The 26325-nt window shown below is 43.7% G+C and overlaps 2 protein-coding genes across 3 annotated transcripts; both read left to right on the plus strand.

Moving 5' to 3' along the window:
• LOC124673160 (OVARIAN TUMOR DOMAIN-containing deubiquitinating enzyme 1-like) lies at nt 1-26325 on the plus strand. Its single transcript, XM_047209285.1, has 10 exons — nt 1-210; nt 1264-1506; nt 1802-1864; nt 1939-2022; nt 2107-2250; nt 24784-24818; nt 24948-25003; nt 25077-25168; nt 25447-25509; nt 25784-26325. The coding sequence occupies exons 1-10, from the start codon at nt 1-3 to the stop codon at nt 26114-26116; spliced, it is 1323 nt and encodes a 440-aa protein (XP_047065241.1). The 3' UTR covers nt 26117-26325.
• Nucleotides 2681-4156, plus strand: LOC124674283 (OVARIAN TUMOR DOMAIN-containing deubiquitinating enzyme 1-like). Of its 2 annotated transcripts, XR_006992967.1 has the most exons (4): nt 2681-2861; nt 2936-3027; nt 3305-3367; nt 3648-4156. XR_006992967.1 is itself a non-coding variant. In XM_047210322.1 (3 exons), the coding sequence occupies exons 1-3, from the start codon at nt 2869-2871 to the stop codon at nt 3975-3977; spliced, it is 552 nt and encodes a 183-aa protein (XP_047066278.1). In that variant the 5' UTR covers nt 2681-2868; the 3' UTR covers nt 3978-4156. The 2 variants fall into 2 exon arrangements, 1 of the variants encoding a protein (XP_047066278.1); XM_047210322.1 differs by having other exon boundaries at nt 2681-3027.

Below are 26325 nucleotides of genomic sequence, written 5' to 3' on the forward strand. Positions count from 1 at the left end.
ATGGGGTCCAAGGCAAATTCTGATGACCTGGCTCGGGCATCCAGCAGCGGCGACAGCGGCGGCGGAGGCGATACCACACCGCCGTCGCCACCACGGCTTCCGGTGGCGCCACCGCTCACGTCGCCCTCCCGCGTCCCTGGGGCGCCTTCCACATCAGCACCCCCGCTTCAGCCGCCACTTGCCCCGCCGCGTGCCGCCGACAGGGATACGGTCAGTTCTAGGCTTCTAGCGTCCTGCTATGTCTTTGGTGGCGATTTCTAGGCAATGTTTTCGCCAAGATACCATTCTCTCGCTGAAATTGGGTGCGTTTCTTTTGTCGTTCTTGGTCTGTTTCCGAGTCTTTCTTGCGCTCAATTCATGGCGGGTGCGTTCTTGCTGTTGGACATGGCGCGGTCGTGGTTAGCTGTTAGTTTCTTGGCTGAAGGATTGGGCGCGGTCGTAGATTCTTCGAGTTGGTGCTATTCTTGCATGGTTTTGTTTGGTACTCGCGGACCCTGTTCTTCCTACCCTGCGTAGTTTCTGAATTTGTTTGTAGAGGAGGGGGAAACGGTGGGATCTTCTAATTGGTCCGAGTTTGTTGTCTGCTACTAGTTCTTGGTATAATCGGCTGGCTTGGTGACCTGACCAGGATATTCATGGCAAGACAACCGACAGAAGGATGTTTAGCCGTAGTGTCGGATTTCCCTCTCTAGTCCGGATCCGGGTGTTCTGGTTTTCGCTGCACATTTTCTTGTTTCCCAATTCACAGCATTTGTTCTGGAATGTATGTTTTACAAGCGAATGTCCTTCCATTTTCTAAGATAATGGGGATTTAAGGGAAGAGGAAAACGATGCGGTGAAACTTTGTGCTCCTATTCTGCTATTTCTCAGTCCAATTCCGTTTCTTGATAACTTGAGTGCTTGGCCCATTGTCCCAGTTGTAATTTTTGATTGTATTTTGGTCCTGAAGTAGGGTTGATATTATTCATTGGAGGCCGAGTCAGTTGTTCTGGCTCTTACTTTTTTCTTTGTAATAGCCTATTCACTGAATTTGTGCTGGAAAGTATTGTTTACAAGGATGGTCTGCAATTATGTAGGGTGCATGTCTGATGATGAGAGTTTGGGCTATAGGAGAAGCTCCTAACTTAGGCTTAATTAAGTTTTACTCCAAGCAAATTTCATCTGTCTAGTGCTTTTACACCTTGTGATCGATGATCCTTACATATATGCTGAAGCATAGGTGCACGTTTTTATTGTTTACCTGAATGCTCTGCCAATTTCTAGGATGAAGGACTGGATGCTGATTATCTGTCCGAAGAGGAAAATGATGGGAGCTGGAACTGGGAGCAGGAGGAAGCTGAGTACAACAATAGGCATCTCAGAGAACTAGAAGATGATGCCGATTCGCTGCACCTGGAAGAAGGGGAAGTAGCGGATGATCAAAATCGGGGAGAGAACCTCAGAGGACCATCTGATAGCAAACTCATGCGACCACCAAAGGAATATCCAACAGCGTTACGATTCCTGGTGAGAATATTTGTACCTCATCTTTCTCATCAACCATGAAATGAATGTACCCTAAAACGCAGCAAGTTCTTTTTCTTATGCTCAATTCATCTGACCTCTCATATGCCCTTTTACCGTAGTCTGTCATAAGGCATTCATTTTTTACCAGTGACTATCACTTGATATTCGAGAGTTTCATTTTCTGCCTTTCCTCACAGCATGTCTTATTCAAATCCACACTCAAGTTAGACGAATCTTACATATTATCTATCATACCTTAAAGATATCTTTTTGATTCTTATTTTTGGAATGATAGGAACCAATATCGGATTTGATTCTTAAATCTTCAAATAACTACATCATCCAGGAAAAGATCAAGGTTTGTTCGCGTGCAGCTAATTTAATACTTGAAGTATTAGTTTATTTGCACATCTGAATTTTTTTTTTTTATAGATTCTCAGTAAGCAGTATGGGCTCTTGAGAAGAACTCGGAGTGATGGCAGCTGTTTTTACAGAGCTTTCCTGTTCTCCTACTTGGTAACTTTTTTCTGTTTTTTTCATGATGATGGCATTGCTTTCTTTATTTCCATGGAAGTGTAATACAATTAGGCTTGTAAACAGGAGAACCTTGGACAAATGCAAGATAGGCAAGCTGAGGTTATTCGTCTGATGAAATGTGTGGAAGTATCTACAGAGAGATTGTATCAACTTCACTGGGGAGAAGCATACTTGTTAAAACGTGACTACTTGTTATCCCTTGTTTTTGTAAGTATTCTAGTAGCCTACTGCCTACAAAAGCCTAAACCTGTTTTGCATTACCGTTTCTGTAAGTATTATAGTAGGTTAATTTGTTTTGCATCATCTCTTTAGCCCTAATTATCCATACTGTTAGCTCAGCCATCTACAGATAAAAGAATTATGTGGGACATCTATACATGCCAACAATAGTCGTATCCCTTGTGGCTCTTCAGTTGTTCTGACAGTTAAACGTCGTCATGCTGCTTCATCAGATTGTGTTGGATAAACCTGGCTTAGATCATGTTGTTTCACCTCTTTCACCACTACTGTGGGAATATGGATGGTTTCCTGCAGTACTTTGATCTTCTGTTCATGATATATCTTACATGCATAACCAAATGTCTTCACTTTTGTTTCAGGAGTTCTATTGTTTGGTCAACTCAGTTGCGAACGGGTATGTGTAGTTTATAACATGTGTGTTTTGTTGAGATTCTTAGAAAAGGTCTTGACAATATGTTAAAGATACCCTTATTTCATCTTAGTTACATTTTAGTTTACAGCAAAGTTCTTTTATCTCTTTAGCCTGACTTCTGAAAAGCTGTATGAGAGAAGCCTTGAAGATCCCTCGTCACGCAATAGTAAGGGATGTCAATCCTTGTTGTGATGTGTTGTTTGTCTGTTTGTTCTTTATATAACATATTGTTTTCGTCAGTTCTTTATTTCCTTAGGGTGCTTACGGAGGTTGAGATCCGTACACAAGATATCTACAAGCCATTTATCCCCAGAGATATGGATGTCGTCCAGGTTGGGTTTCTACAATGTAGTACTATACTCTCTGCTACCATTCACGATATACAGTAAATGGATTATTTTGTCCTCTTTATCTTTGACAGAGGATTGAATTTCAGTAGCAATTTTCTTGGTATGCGAATTACCTTTCTCTCTGGATAGACATGTAAACTCTAGAAATAAAGTTTGCAGCTCGTGAACTTCTGAGACTTTTTGCGTAAAGAGAGCCAATATTAAGTGTTACCACTCACAGATTACGCTCACCATACCACATATATGGTTTTATTGCCAGTACTGTAGGAAGACGGTGCGAGGCCTGTATCCTGAAGGTGAAGCCAGAGCCGAAGCTCAACAGGTTGGGTTTCTGCCCTATAGTAATGTACTCTACGATATCATTAACGATATACAGTAGTAAATGGATTATATTTTCCTATTTATCTTTGACAGAGTAATTGATTTTCAATAGCAATTTTCTTGGTGCACGATTTTTCTTATCTCTGGATAAACATGTAAAGTCTAGAAATAAAGTTTCCCACTAGTCAACTGCTATGACCTGTTGTGTAAAGAGAGCCGATAGTAAGTTTTACCAGTCACAAATTAGGCTCAACATGCTGCATATATGGTTTTGGTGCCAGTTCTGTCGGATGAAGGTGCGTAGCCAGGATGCTGAAGCCGAAGCTATACAGATGAGGGCTTTGACATATGCACTCGGCATACCTTTGCGTGTCGAAATTGTGGACACGAAGTCGACGTCGGGTCAAGCTGTGCGAGTAAAGCGCCTTGATTTCTTCAACCAGTCAGGTCTAGGGAAGATGCCTTATCATATAGTTCAAAGCTACTATTCCTCAAGCACAGCTCATAAGCCACTGGAGCGGGGAAGTGAAGACAACTTGTTATCATCGGATGGCGCACCCTTGCTGACCTTGCTGTGTAGGCGTGGCCACTGTGACATTCTTTATCCGTAGTGAACAAACTATGTGATGTACGATCGACAGTAACTTTTTCCTGGATGATGTCATGGACAAATGTGCAGATAGTCTCATGTAGTATATAGGTGCTCCATGTTTTTTTTTGTTGCTACTGATTCTGTTCATAGCTCTGTATGCGGAAGTAAGATCCAGAAGGCATGAGCTTTGAGAACATATGATGAAGGATTATCTGGATTCGGTTCATAGTTTGCAAGATTTGCAGCATAGGGATTCGGCTGAGTTGTGAACTTTTTTGGGATAATCAATTCTCTTTTGTCTGGGTCACTGATGGTTAGTCTTGCATAAGGTGTCAAGTGGGATCGGGGTGCAAACTGATTACAGAGGAGACCGTGTCGGATTCTGTGGTTCATATTCGGGAACAAGATTGGATTGGAAGCTGGGATGTGTCCATCCGTTTTGAGTTAGAGTCGAAGTATCTAGCAGCTGAGATGATAAACTCGGAGCCAAACCATGCACCGCTGCCCTCTCCCGGCGATGGCGGCCGCTCTGGCCACGCACTGACACCCTCAACCTCGACACCAGGTGCTGCGGCAACCTGGGCAGCGAACACTTGTCCTGGATGAGCCACGACCACGACGGCCAGGAGGTCGAGGATCGGCTACGCTCCGACGCTCAACAGTGAATCCTCGGAAGTTGCGGAGCTCCCTGGTTTGAGTGGTTGCTGGTTCAGTTGCTTGGAGAGTCATTTGAAAAATGTCAAGTTGCAGTTTGAGTTGATGGGAGCTCGATAGCTTTGAGGTTTGCCTAGCCAAGTTCTTCACAGAAAATTGCAAAGTTCTTGAGGTCATGCAAATAGATTATGGGAATCTGAACTTTTTAAGGCATATCGATTGGATGGTAAAGAGATGGAGAGCTAATGCATTGGAACAAAGGAAACAAATTGGATGGGATCACCTGACTCGTCCAAATGTAAACATGGAAGCAAACGGAAACATGATTACGTTTTGCAACGCAAAGTAAAATCCAAATCTTAAGACTGTTTGTTTTTGAAGAACTTTGTTTCTGGCCTTTCTAAATGATGGGCATAACATATTATCGGAAAGGAGTACATAATGTGCTTATCATTCGAGAAACCAACTTGACTACACGAGAAAGAAAGTAACAGCAAAGCGTAGTTACGATACTAGTTTGGCAACCAATGAAGGCTAGACCAAGAAACCCTACGTCATTTGTTTTTGTCCTCTTAACTGTAGTTTGTGCTGCGAACAGATCGCGTTCATAGGGAGCAACAATGTTTCCTGTCATGGTCGACCATGACGATTGGTTCCTCGCAGGTTGCAGTGCTCCCTTGCCTGATTGGCTGTAGATTCCGTTGCTTGGAGAATTATTTGAAAACATTGACGTAGGTTTTGTCTTGTAAATTTCTTTGACTAAAACTGTGTGGTCCTTGAGGTCATACAAATTGTTGATGGAAAGCAAAACTTTCCAAGGCTTACCTATTGGATGGTAGAGAGATGGAGAGCTAATGCGTCGAAAAAATTATATTCCAAAACTTAGTTCTTTCAAGGTCATCCATAACAACAGTGTAATGTCACAATTTACGATGGAGAATCACGTAAAGAAACCCGAAGTCTACTTGCTTTGCGAACAATTTCCACATGACAAAATAGAATACTTAGAGTTTAGAGTTTATGAAATCTACACTATGCCGACTTTTCATTGCTTGGATGCAGCCGAGAAAGACAGTTCAATCTTACCAGGCTGGGATTAGACTTTGTAGCAAAGATATGCATGAACATATTGTGCTACAATGCAGCTCTCACTGAACCATCATATCTATTTTTCAGTATAGACAGAAGTATGCTGAACACATTAAGAGTTAAAATTTAAGGCAATACAAATATAAATTTAAGTGATTGACACACAATCACCGGTGCAAAATTTCAAGACAAAAACCAGAAGTGTTGGTGCGAACATGTTTGGCGAATCTTAATCCCATCACTTTCTGATATAATTTGTTTATGGAAAGCAAAACTTTTAAGGCATATCTATTGGATGGTTGAGAGATAGGGAGCTAACGCGTCGAAACAAAGGAAAAAAACGAAACAGAGGTGTAATAGGTTAAAAAAATTATAGGCTAAAAACTTTGTTCCTTCAAGGTCATCTACAACCACAGTCCATTTCCTGGCCATTCAGACCAATTCCCATCAGATCCCAGTTTCTTCGGAGGAATTTTACTATCCTGAAGCTTTCTGCATTTGATTGACACAACCACAACTTACAGCTAGAGTACTGTGATGTGGTCATCATCAGCATAAGGGCATGTACAATGGTAGAAAAGACATGTATTCCCTTACCTTACCACATCAACTAGAAAAGGCATTAGATATAAGTCATACACTGCATTATCTCTTGCAACCATCTCTACCAATTAATATGAATAATTAAATTTTGGTAGAAAATTTGTTGCTAAGAGAAGACATATGTGATACAATGGAGAAAATAGTCTTCCCTTATTTTCTAAGAGATGATCCCTTAGCTAAGGAAAGATAATCTTCTCTCTCTTCTTTCTCTCTCCTCCAACTAAGTAAAAATCTAATGTGACATCTCTAAGGGAAGGCTAACATCACCCCATTGTACGTGCCCTAACATACATGGAAATGAACATGTGTAACTTTTTCAGATTAGTTGTTCTGTTTGGCTTGTAAGATTTACCCGTTTGCAAAAAAAAAAAAAAAAGATTTGCAACATGAAAAGTTAATGAAATACACCGGCTGCATGCAGGGTACACATCCCTTTTCTTTTATACTGACATGCAGGGGTACAAATCTAGTATTGTGTTGGAGTTTTTTTTTTTTTTTTGCTTTGCCCAACCTCGAGCCAAAAATGGTGAAGAGGCGCGATACCGAGCCTCTAAGCTGCGTCACAGCCAATGCCAAACACCAAGAAAGCACGACCAAACACCGATGCTGCCTAGACCAACGTACCACTACTCAAGGGCCTAGAAAAATCGACGAGAAGTGGGCGAATGGCGGGGTCTGGCCAAGCTTGGAAAGGGGACAAGCGGATGCGGTTGACGATGACGTACATTGCGCCCCAGAGACTCACACCTAGAGTAGTAGACTGCACACAACACCACACGAACCTCACGAGGGAAACCGGTGAGGTCACCATCTCCGAATGCCACAACGGGGACACCCCTCGCAGCCTATGCCTTCTAGAAGGGGAACATCATTGCAGCGCCACTACCTCCCGGTCCGACAAGCAGACCTAGAGTTTCCCCTGGCATCAATGGGAGGATGGTCAGGCCCATAGTCACGCCTCCAAGAAAGAAGTGGCATCCGCATGTGTCACCGTGACCAGCAACGGAAGCAGCAAGCAAGGTTTTCACCCGGACACAGACCTTCCCTGGAGAAACGGAGACAAGCAGTGAGGATGCAGCTACCACCATGGAAAGCAGCACTGTCGCTGGTGAAGGAGAGCGTTGCCCACCGCCGTAGCATCACCCTAGCTTGCTAGATCTGAGATCGAGATGGTCAAGACAAGGAAGAGCAGGGATGCTGCAATCATCGGAGCAAGACTCCGTCCAACACCGGCCCTGGAGGAGGACTACCATGGCGGCCAGCCTACCGGCAAGAATCAGGGCCGAGCTAGCGTGATCCAGGACCAGCTAGGCCCAACCATGCCCATCCGGATCAACACGGGCGTCGCCGCCAACCACCATGCATAGCCGCCACGTCAGGAGCAGCAGTGAGCCACCTCCCACGCCGCTGCAACCTCTAGGACCGCATCTAGCAGCGCACTCGAAGAATTGCCATGTACGGCCACAGCCTTCATGGCGAGCTTCCGGCCAAAGCCTTTGGAGGTGAGGGCGTCCGCCGCCACCGCGGAGAGGCTTGGGCGGCATCAGCGGCGGAGGGGTTGGTGGTGGGCGGACTAATGTTCCCTCAAGTCACTCGTACAGAGCAACGTGAGGGACGAGATTTCTTAAGGCGACAATATCTGTCAGCCGAGTTAGAATGTTGGCATTTCTGAAATAGCACGTAAAATATACGAAATCGGCCGTAGAACTTGGGTACCAGGGCATCTGGTTTCAAATTTATTGAAAAATACTATTTAAATGATTTGGAAAATTTTGAAATAATTCACGCATGTATGTATCACATTGATACTTGCCCGTGCAAATTTTCAAGAGAAAATACGACCATACGTGACCGGCACAAAAATGTGAAAACAGAACTCTTTTATACTTAGTTAAAATTTTTATTTTTGTGTAGGTTACATACTTTCATATATTCGGTTCAAAATTGACATGCACATATCTAAATAAGTTCTCTACATATTTATGCCATATTTTTATAATTATTTTCGTTTTTTTGGTTGAAAACAGGTTCTAGCGCACCCTTTAGCCAAAAGTCTGCGTCCGTAAAATATATTGCCTCAAAAAGGAAAATATAAGAAGAACAGTACCTTCCCTAACACAAGGTCCATCTGGCCACTTCCTATGGAAAGGTCTTGCCTACGCTAGGCAGTCAATCGTTTCATTTAACGCGGGTTGATTCGAGCAAAGAAATTTAAGAGCTGAGATTCACAAGATCACTTACCCAAAATCTGAATATATCCTTCCTGTGCGCATCTTGATCTTGTACTATATATAAGAACCATACCCTGCCCACAACCATCTCTGCATACCCAGACACGACACGAACAAACACAGCTGTATATTCTTTCAATTCTCCAGATTCAGAGGAACCAGCAAATGGCACTTTCGTCCAAGCTTTTCCCGGCCGTCCTTCTGCTGCTTCTCCTAGTTACAGGTACGCTACATGCAAGTTTCAGAAAAGAAGGATATGCATAGACGGATCAATCCGACAAAATCTTGATGTGTTAACTTGCTAACCTGAGATGGAGCGGATCTAATTAATGGTGGTGTCTGTCTGCGTGCAGATATGGGGCCTGTGCAGGAGGTGATGGCGGGGGCGCCGTGCCAGCGCAGCCTCTGCAAGAAGTGCACCGGATCCTGCTTCGACCCAGATGAGTGCAGCATCCTGTGCCGGAACGAGGGTTACCAGACCGGCGATTGCACCACCCAAGACCAAGCCTATCGTTGCACGTGCAGCAACAATTGCTAGCCAGCGAGGTCATTCGTTCTCTCGTGTCATTCGATCGTGTGCACTTGGAAGGAAAATAAAACCTTAGAATGTTGCATTTTCGTATCCTCAATCTTAACTGTAGGGATGAAAGCGGATACGAACGAAACTGAGTGATACCACATTTGTTTTCTTTTTTTTACAGAAACAAAAACAAATACATAAACCCTTGGAAACAAAAACGAAAGCAAATATTGTCGGAAACATATATAGACCGAATTCAGTGTGAAAATAGAGAGATGTAAAACATTCGCGGGAAGCAAGAAACTCCTTAAATCATGCAAAAAATTCAAGCATTCAAGCGAATCAACAAACTTGTTTCTCAATTCTAATGTGCTGCTAGATTTACTAGGAAGCGGAGGAGGTCGACAAGTGGAAACCTCCTTGAATATATGAAGGGATTACCTAAGAAAGTCATGTAATGGGATTTCTTGGCCTGGGACATACCCATCAAACCTAAAGCAGAAATTTCATTTTAGCCGAAAATGAAAATTCCATTTCCATGTAAGTTTTGCTGGAAAATGCTGTTTTGTTTCCATTTCCATTCCCGCCACTTATTTGGGTTGGAGTCGTTATTTGGTTCTTTGGCTCAAATCACATTTCTCTTTCATCCCATTCGTTTGGAATCTTTCATCCTTTTCATCTCCGCCACTTTATGCCGCCTTTAATCCCCTCTATTCCGCTTCTCCAAAGGTGCCTCGAATTTTGCTCGGTGTTTGCCATATTTTCTTCTAAAACTTTTGTTCTCCACAAAAATATTTTGCCTCTTGGCAGTCCGCTCTATTCTCCACAATATTTCACTCTTTCTTTCTCCAAGTTTTTTGCTTTGAAGTGTGGCTCGAAGTGTGCTCGGTATTTTTTCCAAAAGAGAGAAAGAAGTAAAGAATCAAAAGGAAAGGAAAAGAAACAGAAAAAAAAGAAAACCCCGTCGGTCAAACCAGGAAACTAGCCGGTAAAACCGGCCCACTCTCCATTCAGAAACCAGAGGATCTGGCCGGTCATTCCGACCGAATACCCGGTATGACCGGGCCAGCCCACTGCTTTTTTTTTATGTCGACCCAATCCCGAAGCCACTCGCTCTAGCAGCGCGTGCTTGGCTCCTCTCTGTTCGCGCTGCTAGCCGCTCTTTTTTCCTTCGACTTCTCGCTCACATGAATCAAGCCGACATGTGCTGCCGCGCGGCTCTAGGTTCCTATGCCACGATGGCTCATGAGATGTGAGCCGCCTCGCTCGCCCTCTGCTGCGCCGTGGTGCTGCTTGGGCCGGTATAACTGGGCCACGGCCAACTTGTGTGTTTATTTTTCCAGGCTCCGTTTCTAGTAGGTTGGGCTGGTATAACCGGGCCTAGAGCCGGCTATACTGGCCGTCCCTTTTTCCTACGCGAAAATGAGCCCAACGACTAGTTTCTCTCCATATAAGGCAACCCAGATTTTGTGATCAATTGCCTTTACCATTCTATTTGATCCAGATCCATTTTAAAAGGTCTCAAGAACTTTGTTGCAACTGCTCACCTCAAATCCTTCATTCTGGGAGGTTCGTCCAACGATTTTTGAGAGTTGATCCGTGCATCTCGAAGATCTCTTCATCCTCTCTCTTTGAACCACACATATTTCGATTTGAGCCATCGTACAAAGTGTCTCTCTCCGATCTTGTTACTCTTCTAGGTTGAGGACTCCGCCTAGGCGGTAGTGGTCGATGATACGTCTCCGACGTATCGATAATTTCTTATGTTCCATGCCATATTATTGATGTTATCTACATGTTTTATGCACACTTTATGTCATATTCGTGCATTTTCTGGAACTAACCTATTAACAAGATGCCGAAGTGCCGATTCTTTGTTTTCGCTGTTTTTGGTTTCAGAAATCCTAGTAAGGAAATATTCTCGGAATTGGACGAAATCAACGCCCGGGGGCCTATTTTTCCACGAAGCTTCCGGAAGTCCGAAGACAAAACGAAGAGGGGCCACGAGGCAGCCAGAGCATAGGGCGGCGCAGCCCCTGCCCTGGCCGCGCGGCCCTATGGTCTAGGCCCCTCGCGCCGCCTCTTGACCTACCCTTCCGCCTACTTAAAGCCTCCGTGACGAAACCCCCAGTACCGAGAGCCACGATACGGAAAACCTTCCAGAGACGCCGCCAACGCCGATCCCATCTCGGGGGATCCGGGAGATCGCCTCCGGCACCCTGCCGGAGAGGGGAATCATCTCCCGGAGGACTCTACGCCGCCATGGTCGCCTCCGGTGTGATGTGTGAGTAGTCTACCCCTGGACTATGGGTCCATAGCAGTAGCTAGATGGTTGTCTTCTCCCCATTGTGCTATCATTGTCGGATCTTGTGAGCTGCCTAACATGATCAAGATCATCTATCCGTAATTCTATATGTTGCGTTTGTTGGGATCCGATGAATAGAGAATACTTGTTATGTTGATTATCAAAGCTATGTCTATGTGTTGTTTATGATCTTGCATGCTCTCCGTTACTAGTAGATGCTGCGGCCAAGTAGATGCTTGTAACTCCAAGAGGGAGTATTTATGCTCGATAGTGGGTTCATGCTGCATTGACACACGGGACGAGTGACGAAAGTTCTAAGGTTGTGTTGTGCTTGTTGCCACTAGGGATAAAACATTGATGCTATGTCTAAGGATGTAGTTGTTGATTACATTACGCACCATACTTAATGCAATTATCTGTTGCTTTGCAACTTAATACTTGGAAGGGGTTCGGATGATAACTCTGAAGGTGGACTTTTTAGGCATAGATGCGGTTGGATGGCGGTCTATGTACTTTGTCGTAATGCCCAATTAAATCTCACTATACTCATCATGATATGTATGTGCATGGTCATGCCCTCTTTATTTGTCAATTGCCCAAGCTGTAATTTGTTCACCCAACATGCTTGTTTGTCTTATGGGAGAGACACCTCTAGTGAGCTGTGGACCCGGTCCAATTCTCTTTACTTGAAATACAATCTACTGCAATACTTGTTCTACTTGTTTTCTGCAAACAATCATCTTCCACACAATACGGTTAATCCTTTGTTACAGCAAGCCGGTGAGATTGACAACCTCATCTGTTTCGTTGGGGCAAAGTACTTTGGTTGTGTTGTGCGGGTTCCACGTTGGCGCCGGAATCCCTGGTGTTGCGCCGCACTACATCCCGCCGCCATCAACCTTCAACGTGCTTCTTGGCTCCTCCTGGTTCGATAAACCTTGGTTTCTTTCCGAGGGAAAACTTGCTGCTGTGCGCATCATACCTTCCTCTTGGGGTTCCCAACGAACGTGTGAGTTACACGCCATCAAGCTAGATTTCTGGCGCCGTTGCCGGGGAGATCAAGACACGCAGCAAGGGGAGTTTCCACTTCTCAATCTCTTTACTTTGTTTTTGTCTTGCTTAGTTTTATTTACTACTTTGTTTGTTGCACTAAATCAAAATACAAAAAAATTAGTTGCTAGTTTTACTTTATTTGCTATCTTGTTTGCTATATCAAAAACACAAAAAAATTAGTTACTTGCATTGACTTTATCTAGTTTGCTTTATTTACTGTTGCTAAAATGGCCAACCCTGAAAATACTAAGTTGTGTGACTTCACAACCACAAATAATAATGATTTCTTATGCACACCTATTGCTCCACCTGCTACTACGGCAGAATTCTTTGAAATTAAACACTGCTTTACTTGAATCTTGTTATGCGAGAGCAATTTTACAGTGTTAGTTACGATGATGCTGCTGCCCATCTCAATAATTTTGTTGAACTATGTGAGATGCAAAAGTATAAAGATGTAGATGGTGACATTATAAAATTAAAATTGTTCCCTTTCTCATTAAGAGGAAGAGCTAAAGATTGGTTGCTATCTCTGCCTAAGAATAGTATTGATTCATGGACTAAATGCAAGGATGCTTTTATTGGTAGATATTATCCCCCTGCTAAAATTATATCTTTGAGGAGTAGCATAATGAATTTTAAACAATTAGATACTGAACATGTTGCTCAAGCTTGGGAAAGAATGAAATCTCTGGTTAAAAATTGCCCAACCCATGGACTGACTACTTGGATGATCATCCAAACCTTCTATGCGGGACTAAATTTTTCTTCGCGGAATTTATTGGATTCAGTTGCTGGAGGTACCTTTATGTCCATCACTCTTGGTGAAGCAACAAAGCTTCTTGATAATATGATGATCAATTACTCCGAATGGCACACGGAAAGAGCTCCACAAGGTAAGAAGGTAAATTCTGTCGAAGAAACCTCTTCCTTGAGTGATAAGATTGATGCTATTATGTCTATGCTTGTGAATGATAGGACTAATATTGATCCTAATAATGTTCCATTAGCTTCATTGGTTGCACAAGAAGAACATGTTGATATAAACTTCATTAAAAATAGTAATTTCAACAACAATGCTTACCGGAACAATTCTAGTAACAACTATAGGCCATATCCTTATAATAATGGCAACGGCTATGGTAATTCTTATGGGAATTCTTACAACAATAATAGGAGTTCACCCCTGGACTTGAAGCCATGCTTAAAGAATTTATTAGTACACAAAGCTGCTTTTAACAAATCTGTTGAAGAAAAGCTTGGAAAAATTGATATACTTGCTTCTAAAGTCGATAGTCTTCTTGCTTGATGTTGATCTTTTGAAATCGAAAGTTTTGCCTAATGAAAATCATCATAATAAAATTGTTACTACAGCAAATGCCATTCAAGTTAGAATTAATGAGAATATAAGATTAATGGCTGAACTGCGTGCTAGGTGGGATAGAGAAGAAAAAGAAAAACTAGCTAAAGAGAAGAATGTAGCTAAAGTTTGGACTATTACCACCACTAGTAATGCTAATGCTACACATGTTGCTGCACCTCCTACTAATAATAATAAAAGAATTGGTGTTAGCAATGTTTCCACTTCTAATGCAAAGCGCAGAAGCTCCTGAAACTGCTAAAACTGCTGAAACTGCCTGTGATAAAGCTGCTGAAATTTTTCCAACATTGGGGATGATGATCCCATTGCTTTAGATTATAATGGTTTGAATTTTGATGATTGCCACATCTCTGAAGTTATAAAGTTCTTGCAAAAACTTGCTAAAAGTCCTAATGCTAGTGCTATAAATTTGGCTTTCACGCATCATATTACAAATGCTCTCATAAAAGCTAGAGAAGAGAAACTAGAGCGTGAAGCCTCTATTCCTAAAAAGCTAGAGGATGGTTGGGAGCCCATCATTAAGATGAAGGTTAAAGATTTTGATTGTAATGCTTTATGTGATCTTGGTGCAAGTATTTACGTTATGCCTAAGAAAATTTATGATATGCTTGACTTGCCACCGCTGAAAAATTGTTATTTGGATGTTAATCTTGCTGATCATTCTACAAAGAAACCTTTGGGTAAAGTTGATAATGTTCGCACTACCGTTAACAATAACCTTGTTCCCGTTGATTTTGTTGTCTTGGATATTGAATGCAATGCATCTTGTCCCATTATATTGGGAAGACCTTTTCTTCGAACTGTTGGTGCTATCATTGATATGAAGGAAGGTAATATAAAATATCAATTTCCTCTCAAGAAAGGTATGGAACACTTCCCTAGAAAGAGAATGAAGTTACCTTTTGATTCTATTATTAGAACAAATTATGATGTTGACACTTCGTCTCTTGATAATACTTGATACACACTTTCGCGCCTAGGCTGAAAGGCGTTAAGAAAAGCGCTTATGGGAGACAACCCATGTTTTTACCTACAGTACTTTGTTTTTATTTTGTGTCTTGGAAGTTGTTTACTACTGTAGCAACCTCTCCTTATCTTAGTTTTGTGTTTTGTTGTGCCAAGTAAAGCCGTTGATAGAAAAGTAAGTACTAGATTTGGATTACTGCGCAGTTCCAGATTTCTTTGCTGTCACGAATCTGGGTCCACCTCCCTGTAGGTAGCTCAGAAAATTAAGCCAATTTACGTGCATGATCCTCAGATATGTACGCAACTTTCATTCAATTTGAGCATTTTCATTTGAGCAAGTCTGGTGCCATTTTAAAATTCGTCAATACGAACTGTTCTGTTTTGACAGATTCTGCCTTTTATTTCGCATTGCCTCTTTTGCTATGTTGGATGAATTTCTTTGATCCACTAATGTCCAGTAGCATTATGCAATGTCCAGAAGTGTTAAGAATGATTGTGTCACCTCTGAATATGTTAATTTTTATTGTGCACTAACCCTCTAATAAGTTGTTTCGAGTTTGGTGTGGAGGAAGTTTTCAAGGATCAAAAGAGGAGTATGATGCAACATGATCAAGGAGAGTGAAAGCTCTAAGCTTGGGGATGCCCCGGTGGTTCACCCCTGCATATTCTAAGAAGACTCAAGCGTCTAAGCTTGGGGATGCCCAAGGCATCCCCTTCTTCATCGACACATTATCAGGTTCCTCCCTGAAACTATATTTTTATTCCATCACATCTTATGTGCTTTGCTTGGAGCGTCGGTTTGTTTTTGTTTTTTGTTTTGTTTGAATAAAATGGATCCTAGCATTCACTTTATGGGAGAGAGACACGCTCCGCTGTAGCATATGGACAAGTATGTCCTTGGTTTCTACTCATAGTATTCATGGCGAAGTTTCTCCTTCGTTAAATTGTTATATGGTTGGAATTGGAAAATGATACATGTAGTAATTGCTATTAATGTCTTGGGTAATGTGATACTTGGCAATTGTTGTGCTCATGATTAAGCTCTTGCATCATATGCTTTGCACCCATTAATGAAGAAATACATAGAGCATGCTAAAATTTGGTTTGCATATTTGGTTTCTCTAAGGTCTAGATAATTTCTAGTATTGAGTTTGAACAACAAGGAAGACGGTGTAGAGTCTTATAATGTTTTCAATATGTCTTTTATGTGAGTTTTGCTGCACCGGTTCATCCTTGTGTTTGTTTCAAATAGCCTTGCTAGCCTAAACCTTGTATCGAGAGGGAATACTTCTCATGCATCCAAAATACTTGAGCCAACCACTATGCCATTTGTGTCCACCATACCTACCTACTACATGGTATTTTCCGCCATTCCAAAGTAAATTGCTTGAGTGCTACCTTTAAAATTCCATCATTCACCTTTGCAATATATAGCTCATGGGACAAATAGCTTAAAAACTATTGTGGTATTGAATATGTAATTATGCACTTTATCTCTTATTAAGTTGCTTGTTGTGCGATAACCATGTTCATTGGGGACGCCATCAACTATTCATTGTTGAATTTCATGTGAGTTGCTATGCATGTTCGTCTTGTACGAAGTAAGAGCGATCTACCACCTTATGGTTAAGCATGCATATTGTTAGAGAAGAACATTGGGCCGCTAACTAAAGCCATGATCCATGGTGGAAGTTTCGGTTTTGGACAAATATCCTCAATCTCAAATGAGAAAATTATTAATTGTTGTTACATGCTTATGCATAAAAGAGGAGTCCATTATCTGTTGTCTATGTTGTCCCGGTATGGATGTCTAAGTTGAAGAATAATCAATAGCGAGAAATCCAATGCGAGCTTTCTCCTTAGACCTTTGTACATGCGGCATAGAGGTACCCCTTTGTGACACTTGGTCAAAACATGTGCATTGTGATGATCCGGTAGTCCAAGCTAATTAGGATAAGGTGCGGGCACTATTAGTACACTATGCATGAGGCTTGCAACTTGTAAGATATAATTTACATGATACATATGCTTTATTACTACCGTTGACAAAATTGTTTCATGTTTTCAAAATCAAAGCTCTAGCAAAAATATAGCAATCGATGCTTTTCCTCTATGGAGGACCATTCTTTTACTTTCAATGTTGAGTCAGTTCACCTATTTCTCTCCACCTCAAGAAGCAAACACTTGTGTGAACTGTGCATTGATTCCTACATACTTGCTTATTGCACTTATTATATTACTCTATGTTGACAATATCCATGAGATATACATGTTATAAGTTGAAAGCAACCGCTGAAACTTAATCTTCTTTTGTGTTGCTTCAATGCTTTTACTTTGAATTATTGCTTTATGAGTTAACTCTTATGCAAGACTTATTAATGCTTGTCTTGAAGTGCTATTCATGAAAAGTCTTTGCTTTATGATTCACTTGTTTACTCATGTCATATACATTGTTTTGATCGCTGCATTCACTACATATGCTTTACAAATAGTATGATCAAGGTTATGATGGCATGTCACTCCGGAAATTATACGTGTTATCGTTTTACCTGCTCGGGACGAGCGAGAACTAAGCTTGGGGATGCTGATACGTCTCCGACGTATCGATAATTTCTTATGTTCCATGCCACATTATTGATGTTATCTACATGTTTTATGCACACTTTATGTCATATTCGTGCATTTTACGGAACTAACCTATTAACAAGATGCCGAAGTGCCGATTCTTTGTTTTACGCTATTTTTGGTTTCAGAAATCCTAGTAAGGAAATATTCTCGGAATTGGACGAAATCAACGCCCGGGGGCCTATTTTTCCACGAAGCTTCCGAAGTCCGAAGACGAAACGAAGAGGGGCCACGAGGCAGCCGGAGCATAGGGCGGCGCGGCCCACGCCACGGCCGCGCGGCCCTATGGTGCGGGCCCCTCGCGCCGCCTCTTGACCTACCCTTCCGCCTACTTAAAGCCTCCGTGACGAAACCCCCGGTGCCGAGAGCCACGATACGGAAAACCTTCCGGAGACGCCGCCAACGCCGATCCCATCTCGGGGGATCCGAGGAGATCGCCTCCGGCACCTGCCGGAGAGGGGAATCATCTCCCGGAGGACTCTACGCCGCCATGGTCGCCTCCGGTGTGATGTGTGAGTAGTCTACCCCTGGACTATGGGTCCATAGCAGTAGCTAGATGGTTGTCTTCTCCCCATTGTGCTATCATTGTCGGATCTTGTGAGCTGCCTAACATGATCAAGATCATCTATACTGTAATTCTATATGTTGCGTTTGTTGGGATCCGATGAATAGAGAATACTTGTTATGTTGATTATCAAAGCTATGTCTATGCGTTGTTTATGATCTTGCATGCTCTCCGTTACTAGTAGATGCTCGGCCAAGTAGATGCTTGTAACTCCAAGAGGGAGTATTTATGCTCGATAGTGGGTTCATGCACTGCATTGACACATGGGACGGTGACGAGAAAGTTCCAAGGTTGTGTTGTCTTTGTTGCCACTAGGGATAAAACATTGATGCTATGTCTAAGGATGTAGTTGTTGATTACATTACGCACCATACTTAATGCAATTGTCCGTTGCTTTGCAACTTAATGCTTGGAAGGGGTTCGGATGATAACACTGAAGGTGGACTTTTTAGGCATAGATGCGGTTGGATGGCGGTCTATGTACTTTGTCGTAATGCCCAATTAAATCTCACTATACTCATCATGATATGTATGTGCATGGTCATGCCCTCTTTATTTGTCAATTGCCCAAGCTGTAATTTGTTCACCCAACATGTTGTTTGTCTTATGGGAGAGACACCTCTAGTGAGCTGTGGACCCCGGTCCAATTCTCTTTCTTGAAATACAATCTCTTGCAATACTTGTTCTCTTGTTTTTACGCAAACAATCATCTTCCACACAATACGGTTAATCCTTTGTTACGGCAAGCCGGTGAGATTGACAACCTCCTTTGTTTCGTTGGGGCAAAGTACTTTGGTTGTGTTGTGCAGGTTCCACGTTGGCGCCGGAATCCCTGGTGTTGCGCCGCACTACATCCCGCCGCCATCAACCTTCAACGTGCTTCTTGGCTCCTCCTGGTTCGATAAACCTTGGTTTCTTTCTGAGGGAAAACTTGCTGCTGTGCGGCATCATACCTTCCTCTTGGGGTTCCCAACGAACGTGTGAGTTACACGCCATCAGTCGACATCGGGAGCGATCAACTTGTGATCGAGCCGGAAAGTTTGAACGGGATCGAAGGCCTCCCTAAGATCTTCACATAGTGGAAAGGGCTCTTACTTTGTGGAAGGAGCTCACGAAGAAGAAGGTGAGCCTTCATGACGTTCGGTGTCCTTCATGGTAACCGCACCTCTCCAACGGTGACTACCTTCCCCTCAAGAAAGTAAACATCGGGATACATCATCGTCTCCGCGTGCTTCGGTTATTTCTTTCCACTTATTTAATTTGTGATAACCATCGAGATTGAAGTTCTTTATATTTTTATTTTTCCATATAGGGTGATCCACTTAGTTTGCATTAGACCGCTTTATTTACCTGCATAGCCTAAAATTGTAAACAAGTCAAAGAAATTTTTGTACAACCTATTCACCCCCTCTAGGTTACCGACATTGAACTTTCAATTGGGAGGAGCATGGGCTGCAACAGGACATGCACTTTGTCCTATCTACAAAGGTTGCTTGGCACCATGGGGGTGCCGACGTTGACGAGCTAGGTGACCATGGCCATGATGTGGCTGTGCGTCGTGGCGCAACAAGTCTAGTGATGGTCGCGGCACCGACCTCACGGTTGGTGGTGATCTTGTCTGTCGCGGATTTGGGGAGGTGTTACTGCCGGTGAGAACCAAGCACGACTTCGGTTGTGGCGAACGATGGCAACTCATGTGCGTCGCTACCTTGTTGAAGGCATCGTTGCTACATCCTTCGTCTCCTCGCCCAAGTTGCTTTGGGGAAAAAACTAGATCCGTGTCTCCCGAATCGGACAGTCGTGACGTGAGGCGCCATTCTACCCCCTAGGGGGCATCATTTTTGGAGAAGATGCTGGCTGGAGAGGCTTTGAGGTGGAGCGGCCTGGTCCTTACCGCGTCGATGATGATGGGTCTCGGCGGTGACGCCATGAAGTCTCAACAAATGACATGTGTTGAGGTGCCCGCGAAGGGAGGAGATTGATCAGCGGTTCTTAACAGTGAAGATTGCTCAATAGTTCGATGGCAGCGTGTAAATGAAGTGCTCGCTAGATTATGATAAACCAGATTATCTCTCGTTTTGCCTAAAGTGTGTCTCGGGGTATGTGATATGTTTCATGTGATGGGGAGATTTCGTTCTTTTCCGAGGAGCCTCTTACCAAGACCCTCACTCATTGTGGGGTCCGTACGTGTTGTGTGGAGGCATCAAATTTTCTATAGATATTCTCTTTGTCCATCGTTTGTTGGATAAATTAATTAAAAAATAACCCTATGTATAACCACGACGCAGAGGACTACTGTCTCTTCCTCTATTTCTAGAAAAGCACAAAATTTTCTACACAGAAACGAGTTTTCAGTCTCGAACTTGATGTGCGGAAGAAAACACATATATTATCCTTTTCGACTTTGATCGTTTGGGTGACAGTCATTGACGATTGTAGGGGCGCGACCTTGGGACCGGTGTGGATGTCGGAGCGGTGACTCCGGTCTATCGCATCCGTCTTGCGTTGAGGTGTTGGAGTGTTGGCTTTGGTCGCTCGACCGACTTTGTCATCGACTCTTTTTTGAGCGTGGTCTCTGAACCGGCGTTTTGCGTTGTGTGTTGTATCGGTTTTGTGTAAATTTTTTCTTATAAATCGGCAAATTTCAATTCTTATATATCAATGAAAAGGAAAATCTTTTCCTCATTTAAAAAAATAAATATTATCATTTAATACCTTTTTGGCACGTTTCTCTAAAATAAAAGGTAAGCAAATTGGCAGTTTTGTAACTTAGAGCATCTCCAGTCGCGTCCATGAAAACGCCCCCTAAAGTGCGCCAAATTTAGCATTTCGGGACGCCGTTTCTTCGTGCCGTGTTTGGGGCCGGCGCTTCCCAGTCACGTTCCCTAAACACGCCCCCAAATTTGTGCATGTGCCAATAACGCGTTAGGCCCGCCACTTCCCGCCTCGCTTCTCACTCGGACCGACGTCCCCTATGGAGCGGGGAGAGTCTCGAAACGGCGGACAGCGTATAGGACCGCGTCGAATAGAAATAGCCTTTGGATAGCAGGGATGATAAAATGTCTAGCGCGCCTAGAAATTTTTTGGGGGACTTTTTTTGATGCGGCTGGAGATACTCTTAGGGCATCTCCAGCGGCGCGACGTTGAGCGACCGTTTGTGTCCGCCGTGATCGAAAATGCGTCGTGCACCACCACCAGCGGCGCGACGCAAAGTGATCGGGCTGTCCGCGGAGACGCAAACCTGGCCCAAATATGCGCCAGGTTTGCGTCTCGCGAACGCTCGGCGGTCGCGAAAAATGTCCGCTCGGTCCTCGCACGAGCCCGCCTGGCAGCGGCACAACTGGTTCGTCTTCCGCGGCATTACTTCCGGGCGGCGCGCTGCAGCCTTTGCGGGGACGTGTTAATGGCGTGCCTCGGCTTCCGCGAGCGTGCGCAGCGTCGATGCGTCTTCTCCACCAGTACTGGCACCGAGGCGTCGCGTCGGCACTCTGCGGCCGCGTTATTGGCAAAGCCTCGCGTTCCGCGCATAGTAATGGTGACGCCCCGCGTGGCGCGGCCGTCGCCCTGTCTCTGACCTATATAAACAGGGGCGCGAGCATCTCATCTCCTCCCCACTAAACCCTAGCCGCCGGTGCCGTAGCGGCGCTTCCGTTCAGCCCTAGCAGATCCGCCATGAGCAGCGCCGGACGCGGCCGAGCTGCCGCGCCTCCACCTCCGCCTTCACCTCCCGCTCCACCTCCCCGGCCTCGAGCTCCGACCGACGAGTTCGACTCGAAGACGACACCGACCTCCTCCGCGCCGGTCGGGGATGCCGCGACCACGGCACTCGCGGCGCGAGAAGCGAAGGAGGAGGCCGGCGGGCCATGCGGCGTTGGACGTCGAGCTGGAACGGCGCGGCTGGCGGCCGCCGCTGCGGCGGGGACTCCGACTCGGAGATATCTTGGTCCTCCAATGACCCTGATGCGCCGACGCCGGAGGAGAAGGCGGCGGAGCAGCGGGCCCTCGTCGAGTCTTTCGAGACGCTCAAGGACGAGGCCGTCAACGCGAGGCTGGAGCAGTGGCTGCAAGAGGACGCGGCGGCGCACCGAGCCATAGCGGCCGCGTGGGAGGCGGCGGAGAAGCAGGTGACGGAGCGACGCAACGACGGTGCCGGCCCGCCAGGAAGCAAGTAGTCTAGGCCTATAGATCTACTTTGTATAGTTTTTATGCATTTTTATGTACTACTTTCAATGTTTTTACTATGTTGCAATTCAAAAAATGGGTCGCCCCGGTGGGAGACACCCAGACGCAAACAGATGAGCGGACAAAATATGTACACGGGGCGACGCAAACGGATCGCGCCGCTGGAGATACCCTTATACAACTTAAAACGGTGCCATCGGTAGTATAAATTGTGCCAGCACAGTCCCTGAACATACACAAATTTTACACGGACGGAGTGAGAAAATCGAAGGGTACGAAAGAAATGGGGTCCAAGGGAACTAGCAGCGGCGACGGCGGCGGCGGAGGCGATACCACACCGCCGTCACCTCCCACGTCGTTCTCCCACGAACCTAGCGCGATTTCCACATCACCGCCCCCGCTTCAGCCGCCACGAGCCCCGCCGCGTGCCGCCGACAGGGATACGGTGAGTTCTAGCGTTCTGTTGTATCTTGGGTGGCGGTTGCGCGGCAATGTTTCCTCCAAGATGTCATTCGTTCGGTGAAATTTGGTGCGTCTGGATGTTTCTTTATGTCATTCTTGGTCTGTTTCTTAGTCTTTCCGACACCCAGTTCGTGGGGGGACGGGTTCTTGGCTGTAGGATAGGGCACCCTCTTGGTCTCTAACCGACTTTTTCTTGTGCCCAGTTCGTGGGGTTGCGTTCTTGGCTGTAGGATAGGGCGCGGTCGTAGTTTACTTCGTGGATTTTTAGCTGTAGGACCCGGGCGCTGTCGTATGTTCTTCGAATTAATGTAAATCTTGGAGGATTTGGTTTGATACTCGCGGAGCCAGTTCTTCGTACCTTAGTAGTTTCTGAATTTCATTGTAGAGGGGAAAAGGGTGGGGTTTTCTAATTTTTCTGAAATTGCATTCCGCTAGTTCTTGGTATAATCAGCTGGCTTGGTAACCTGAAAAGGATATTCATGGCAAGACAACCGAGAGAAGGATGTTTCCTCTTATTGTTGGATTTCCCTTTCTAGTCCGGATCTGGTGTTCTGGTTTTCGCTGCACATTTTTCCTGTTTCCCTATTCACAGTATATGTCCTGGAAGGTATGTTTTACAAGCAAATGTACTGCCATTTTCTAGGATCGAGGACCAGTTAATAATGGGGATGTAAGGGAAGAGGAAAATGATGATGCGATACTTTGTGTTCCTATGCTGCTATTTCCCATTACAATTCCATGACATGATAACTTGAGTTCTTGGCCCATTGTCTCTATTGTAATTGTTGATTGTATTGTTTTTCCTAACACAGCGTTGATACTATTCATTGGAGTCCAAGTCAGTTGCTCTGGTTATTACTGCTCTTACTTTTTGTAATAGACTTTCACTGAATATGTGCTGGAAAGTATTCTTTATAAGGATGGTCTGCAATTATTTAGGATGCAGGTCTGATGATGAAAGTTTGGGCTATAGGAGAAGCTCATATCTTAGGCTTAATTAAGTTTTACGCCAAGCAAATTTTATCTGTCTAGTATGCTAACAGTATGGATTAGCTTCTAGTTCCCCTTCGCCTAGATGTCCATAGTTGTACTCAGCTTCCTCCTGCTCCCAGTTCCAGCCCCTATCATCTTCCTCTTCGGGCACATAGTCCAGTGATTCATCCTAGAAAATGGCAGAGCATTCCTTGTAGAAAAACACTTTCCAGCACAAATGCAGTGAACAGGTAAATAGTAAAAACATGCACCTATGTTTCAGCAAATGATGACAGCATGACTTATTCAAATCCACGCTCAATTTAGGTGAATCTTGCATATTATCCATCTTACCTTAAGATTCTTATTTTTGGAATGATAGGAACCATTATCGGATTTGATTCTTAAATCGTCAAATAACTACATCATCCAGGAAAAGATCAAGGTTTGTTCACGTGCAGCTAATTTAATGCTTGAAGCATTAGTTTATTGCACATCTGAAAATCAATTTTTTTGTATAGATTCTCAGTAAGCAGTATGGGCTCTTGAGAAGAACTTGGAGTGATGGCAGCTGTTTTTACAGAGCTTTATTGTTCTCCTACTTGGTAACTTTTCTCTGTTTTTTTCATGATGATGGCATTGCTTTCTTTATTTCCATGGAAGTATAATACAACTAGGCTTGTAAACAGGAGAACCTTGGACAAATGCAAGATAGGCAAGCTGAGGTTTTTCGTCTGATGCAATGTGTGGAAGTATCTACAAAGAGATTCTATCAACTTGAGTGGGGAGAAGCATACTTGTTAAAACCTGAGTTCTTGTCATCTCTTGTTTTTGTAAGTATTCTAGTAGCCTACAAAAGCCTAAACTTGTTTTGCATTATCGTTTCTGTAAGTATTATAGTAGGTACTTCTTTTGCATCATCTCTTTAGCCCAAATTATCCATACTGTTAGCTCAGCCATCTACGTACAAAAGAATTATGTGGGACATCTATACATGCCAACAACAGTCTGTATCCCTTGTGGTTCTTCAGTTTTTCTGACAGTTAAACGGTGTCATGCTGCTTCATCAGATTTTGTTGGATAAACCTGGCTTATATCATGTTGTTTCACCTCCTTCACCACTACTGTGGGAATATGGATGGTCTCCTGCCGTATTTTAATCTTCTGTTCATGATATAGCTTACATACATAACCAAATGTCTTCACTTTTGTTACAGGAGTTCTATTGTTTGGTCAACTCAGTTGCAAACGGGTATGAGTAGTTTTTTAACATGAGTGTTTTGTTGAGATTCTTAGAAAAAGTCTTGACAATATGTTAATGATACCCTTATTTCATCTTAGTTACATTTTAGTTTACAACAAAGTTCTTTTGTCTCTTTAGCCTGACTTCTGAAAAGCTGTATGAGAGAAGCCTTGAAGACCCCTCGTCAGGCACCAGTAAGGATGCCAATCCTTGTTGTGATGTGTTGTTTGTCTGTTTGTTCTTTATATAATATATTGTTTTCGTCAGTTATGTATTTCCTTAGGGTACTTACGGAGGTTGAGATCCGTACACAAGATATCTACAGGCCATTTATCCCCAAAGATATGGATGTCGTCCAGGTTGGGTTTCTGCCCTGTAGTACTATACTCTATGATATCATGCACGACATATAGTAAATGGATTATTTTATCCTCTTTATCTTTGACAGAGTAATTGAATTTCAGTAGCAATTTTCTTGGTATATGAATTATCTTTCTCTCTGGATAAACATTTAAACTCTAGAAATAAAGTTTGCCGCTCGTGAACTTCTGTGACTTATTGCATAAAGAGAGCCAATATTAAGTTTTACCACTCACAAATTACGCTCGCCATACCACATGTATGGTTTTATTGCCAGTACTGTAGGAAGAAGGTGCGTGGCGTGTTTCCTGAAGTTGAAGCTAAAGTTGAAGCTCTACAGGTTGGGTTTCTTCCCTGTATTACTACTACGATATCATTCACGATATACAGTAAATGGATTATATTGTCCTCTTTATCTTTGACACAGTAATTGATTTTCATTAGCAATTTTTTTGGTGTACGAATTACCTTTGTCTCTGGATAAACATGTAAAGTCTAGAAATAAAGTTTGCCACTAGTCAACTAGTGTGATTTGTTGTGTAAAGAGAGCCAATAGTAAGTTTTACCAGTCACAAATTAGGCTCAACATACCACATATATGGTTTTGGTGCCAGTTCTGTCGAACGAAGGTGTGTCACCAGTATGCTGAAGCCGAAGCTATACAGATGAGGGCTTTGACATATGCACTTGGCATACCTCTGCGTGTCGAAATAGTGGACACGAAGTCGATGCCGGGTCAAGCTGTGCGAGTAAAGCGCCTTGATTTCTTCAACCGGTCAGGCCTAGGGAAGAGGCCTTATCATATAGTTCAAAGCTACTATTCCTCAAGCACAGCTCATAAGCCACTGGAGCGGGGAAGCAACGACAACCTGTTGTCATCGGATGGCGCACCCTTGCTGACCTTGCTGAGTAGGCATGGCCACTGTGACATCCTTTATCCCAAGTGAACAAACTATGTGATGTACGATCGACAGTAACTTCCTCCTGGATGATGCCATGGACAAATGCTACTGATTTTTTGTTGTCATCGGATGGTGCACCCTTGCTGACCTTGCTGAGAAGGTTCATAGTTCTTTGCAAGATTTGCAACATCAAGGATTCGGCTGAGTTGTGAACTTTTTTTTTTGGATGTAAGCATTCTCTTTTGTCTTGTTCA

Source organism: Lolium rigidum, chromosome 7, assembly GCF_022539505.1.
Source record: "Lolium rigidum isolate FL_2022 chromosome 7, APGP_CSIRO_Lrig_0.1, whole genome shotgun sequence".
NCBI lineage: Eukaryota > Viridiplantae > Streptophyta > Magnoliopsida > Poales > Poaceae > Lolium > Lolium rigidum.

Coding starts and splice junctions, on each gene's coding strand:
- LOC124674283 (XM_047210322.1), top strand. CDS start 2,869: ATGTCAATCCTTGTTGTGATGTGTTGTTTGTCTGTTTGTTCTTTATAT. Junction 3,028..3,304: donor GAGATATGGATGTCGTCCAG/GTTGGGTTTCTA, acceptor TTTTATTGCCAG/TACTGTAGGAAGACGGTGCG. Junction 3,368..3,647: donor CCAGAGCCGAAGCTCAACAG/GTTGGGTTTCTG, acceptor TTTTGGTGCCAG/TTCTGTCGGATGAAGGTGCG.
- LOC124673160 (XM_047209285.1), top strand. CDS start 1: ATGGGGTCCAAGGCAAATTCTGATGACCTGGCTCGGGCATCCAGCAGC. Junction 2,023..2,106: donor CTTTCCTGTTCTCCTACTTG/GTAACTTTTTTC, acceptor GCTTGTAAACAG/GAGAACCTTGGACAAATGCA. Junction 2,251..24,783: donor ACTTGTTATCCCTTGTTTTT/GTAAGTATTCTA, acceptor CTTTTGTTACAG/GAGTTCTATTGTTTGGTCAA.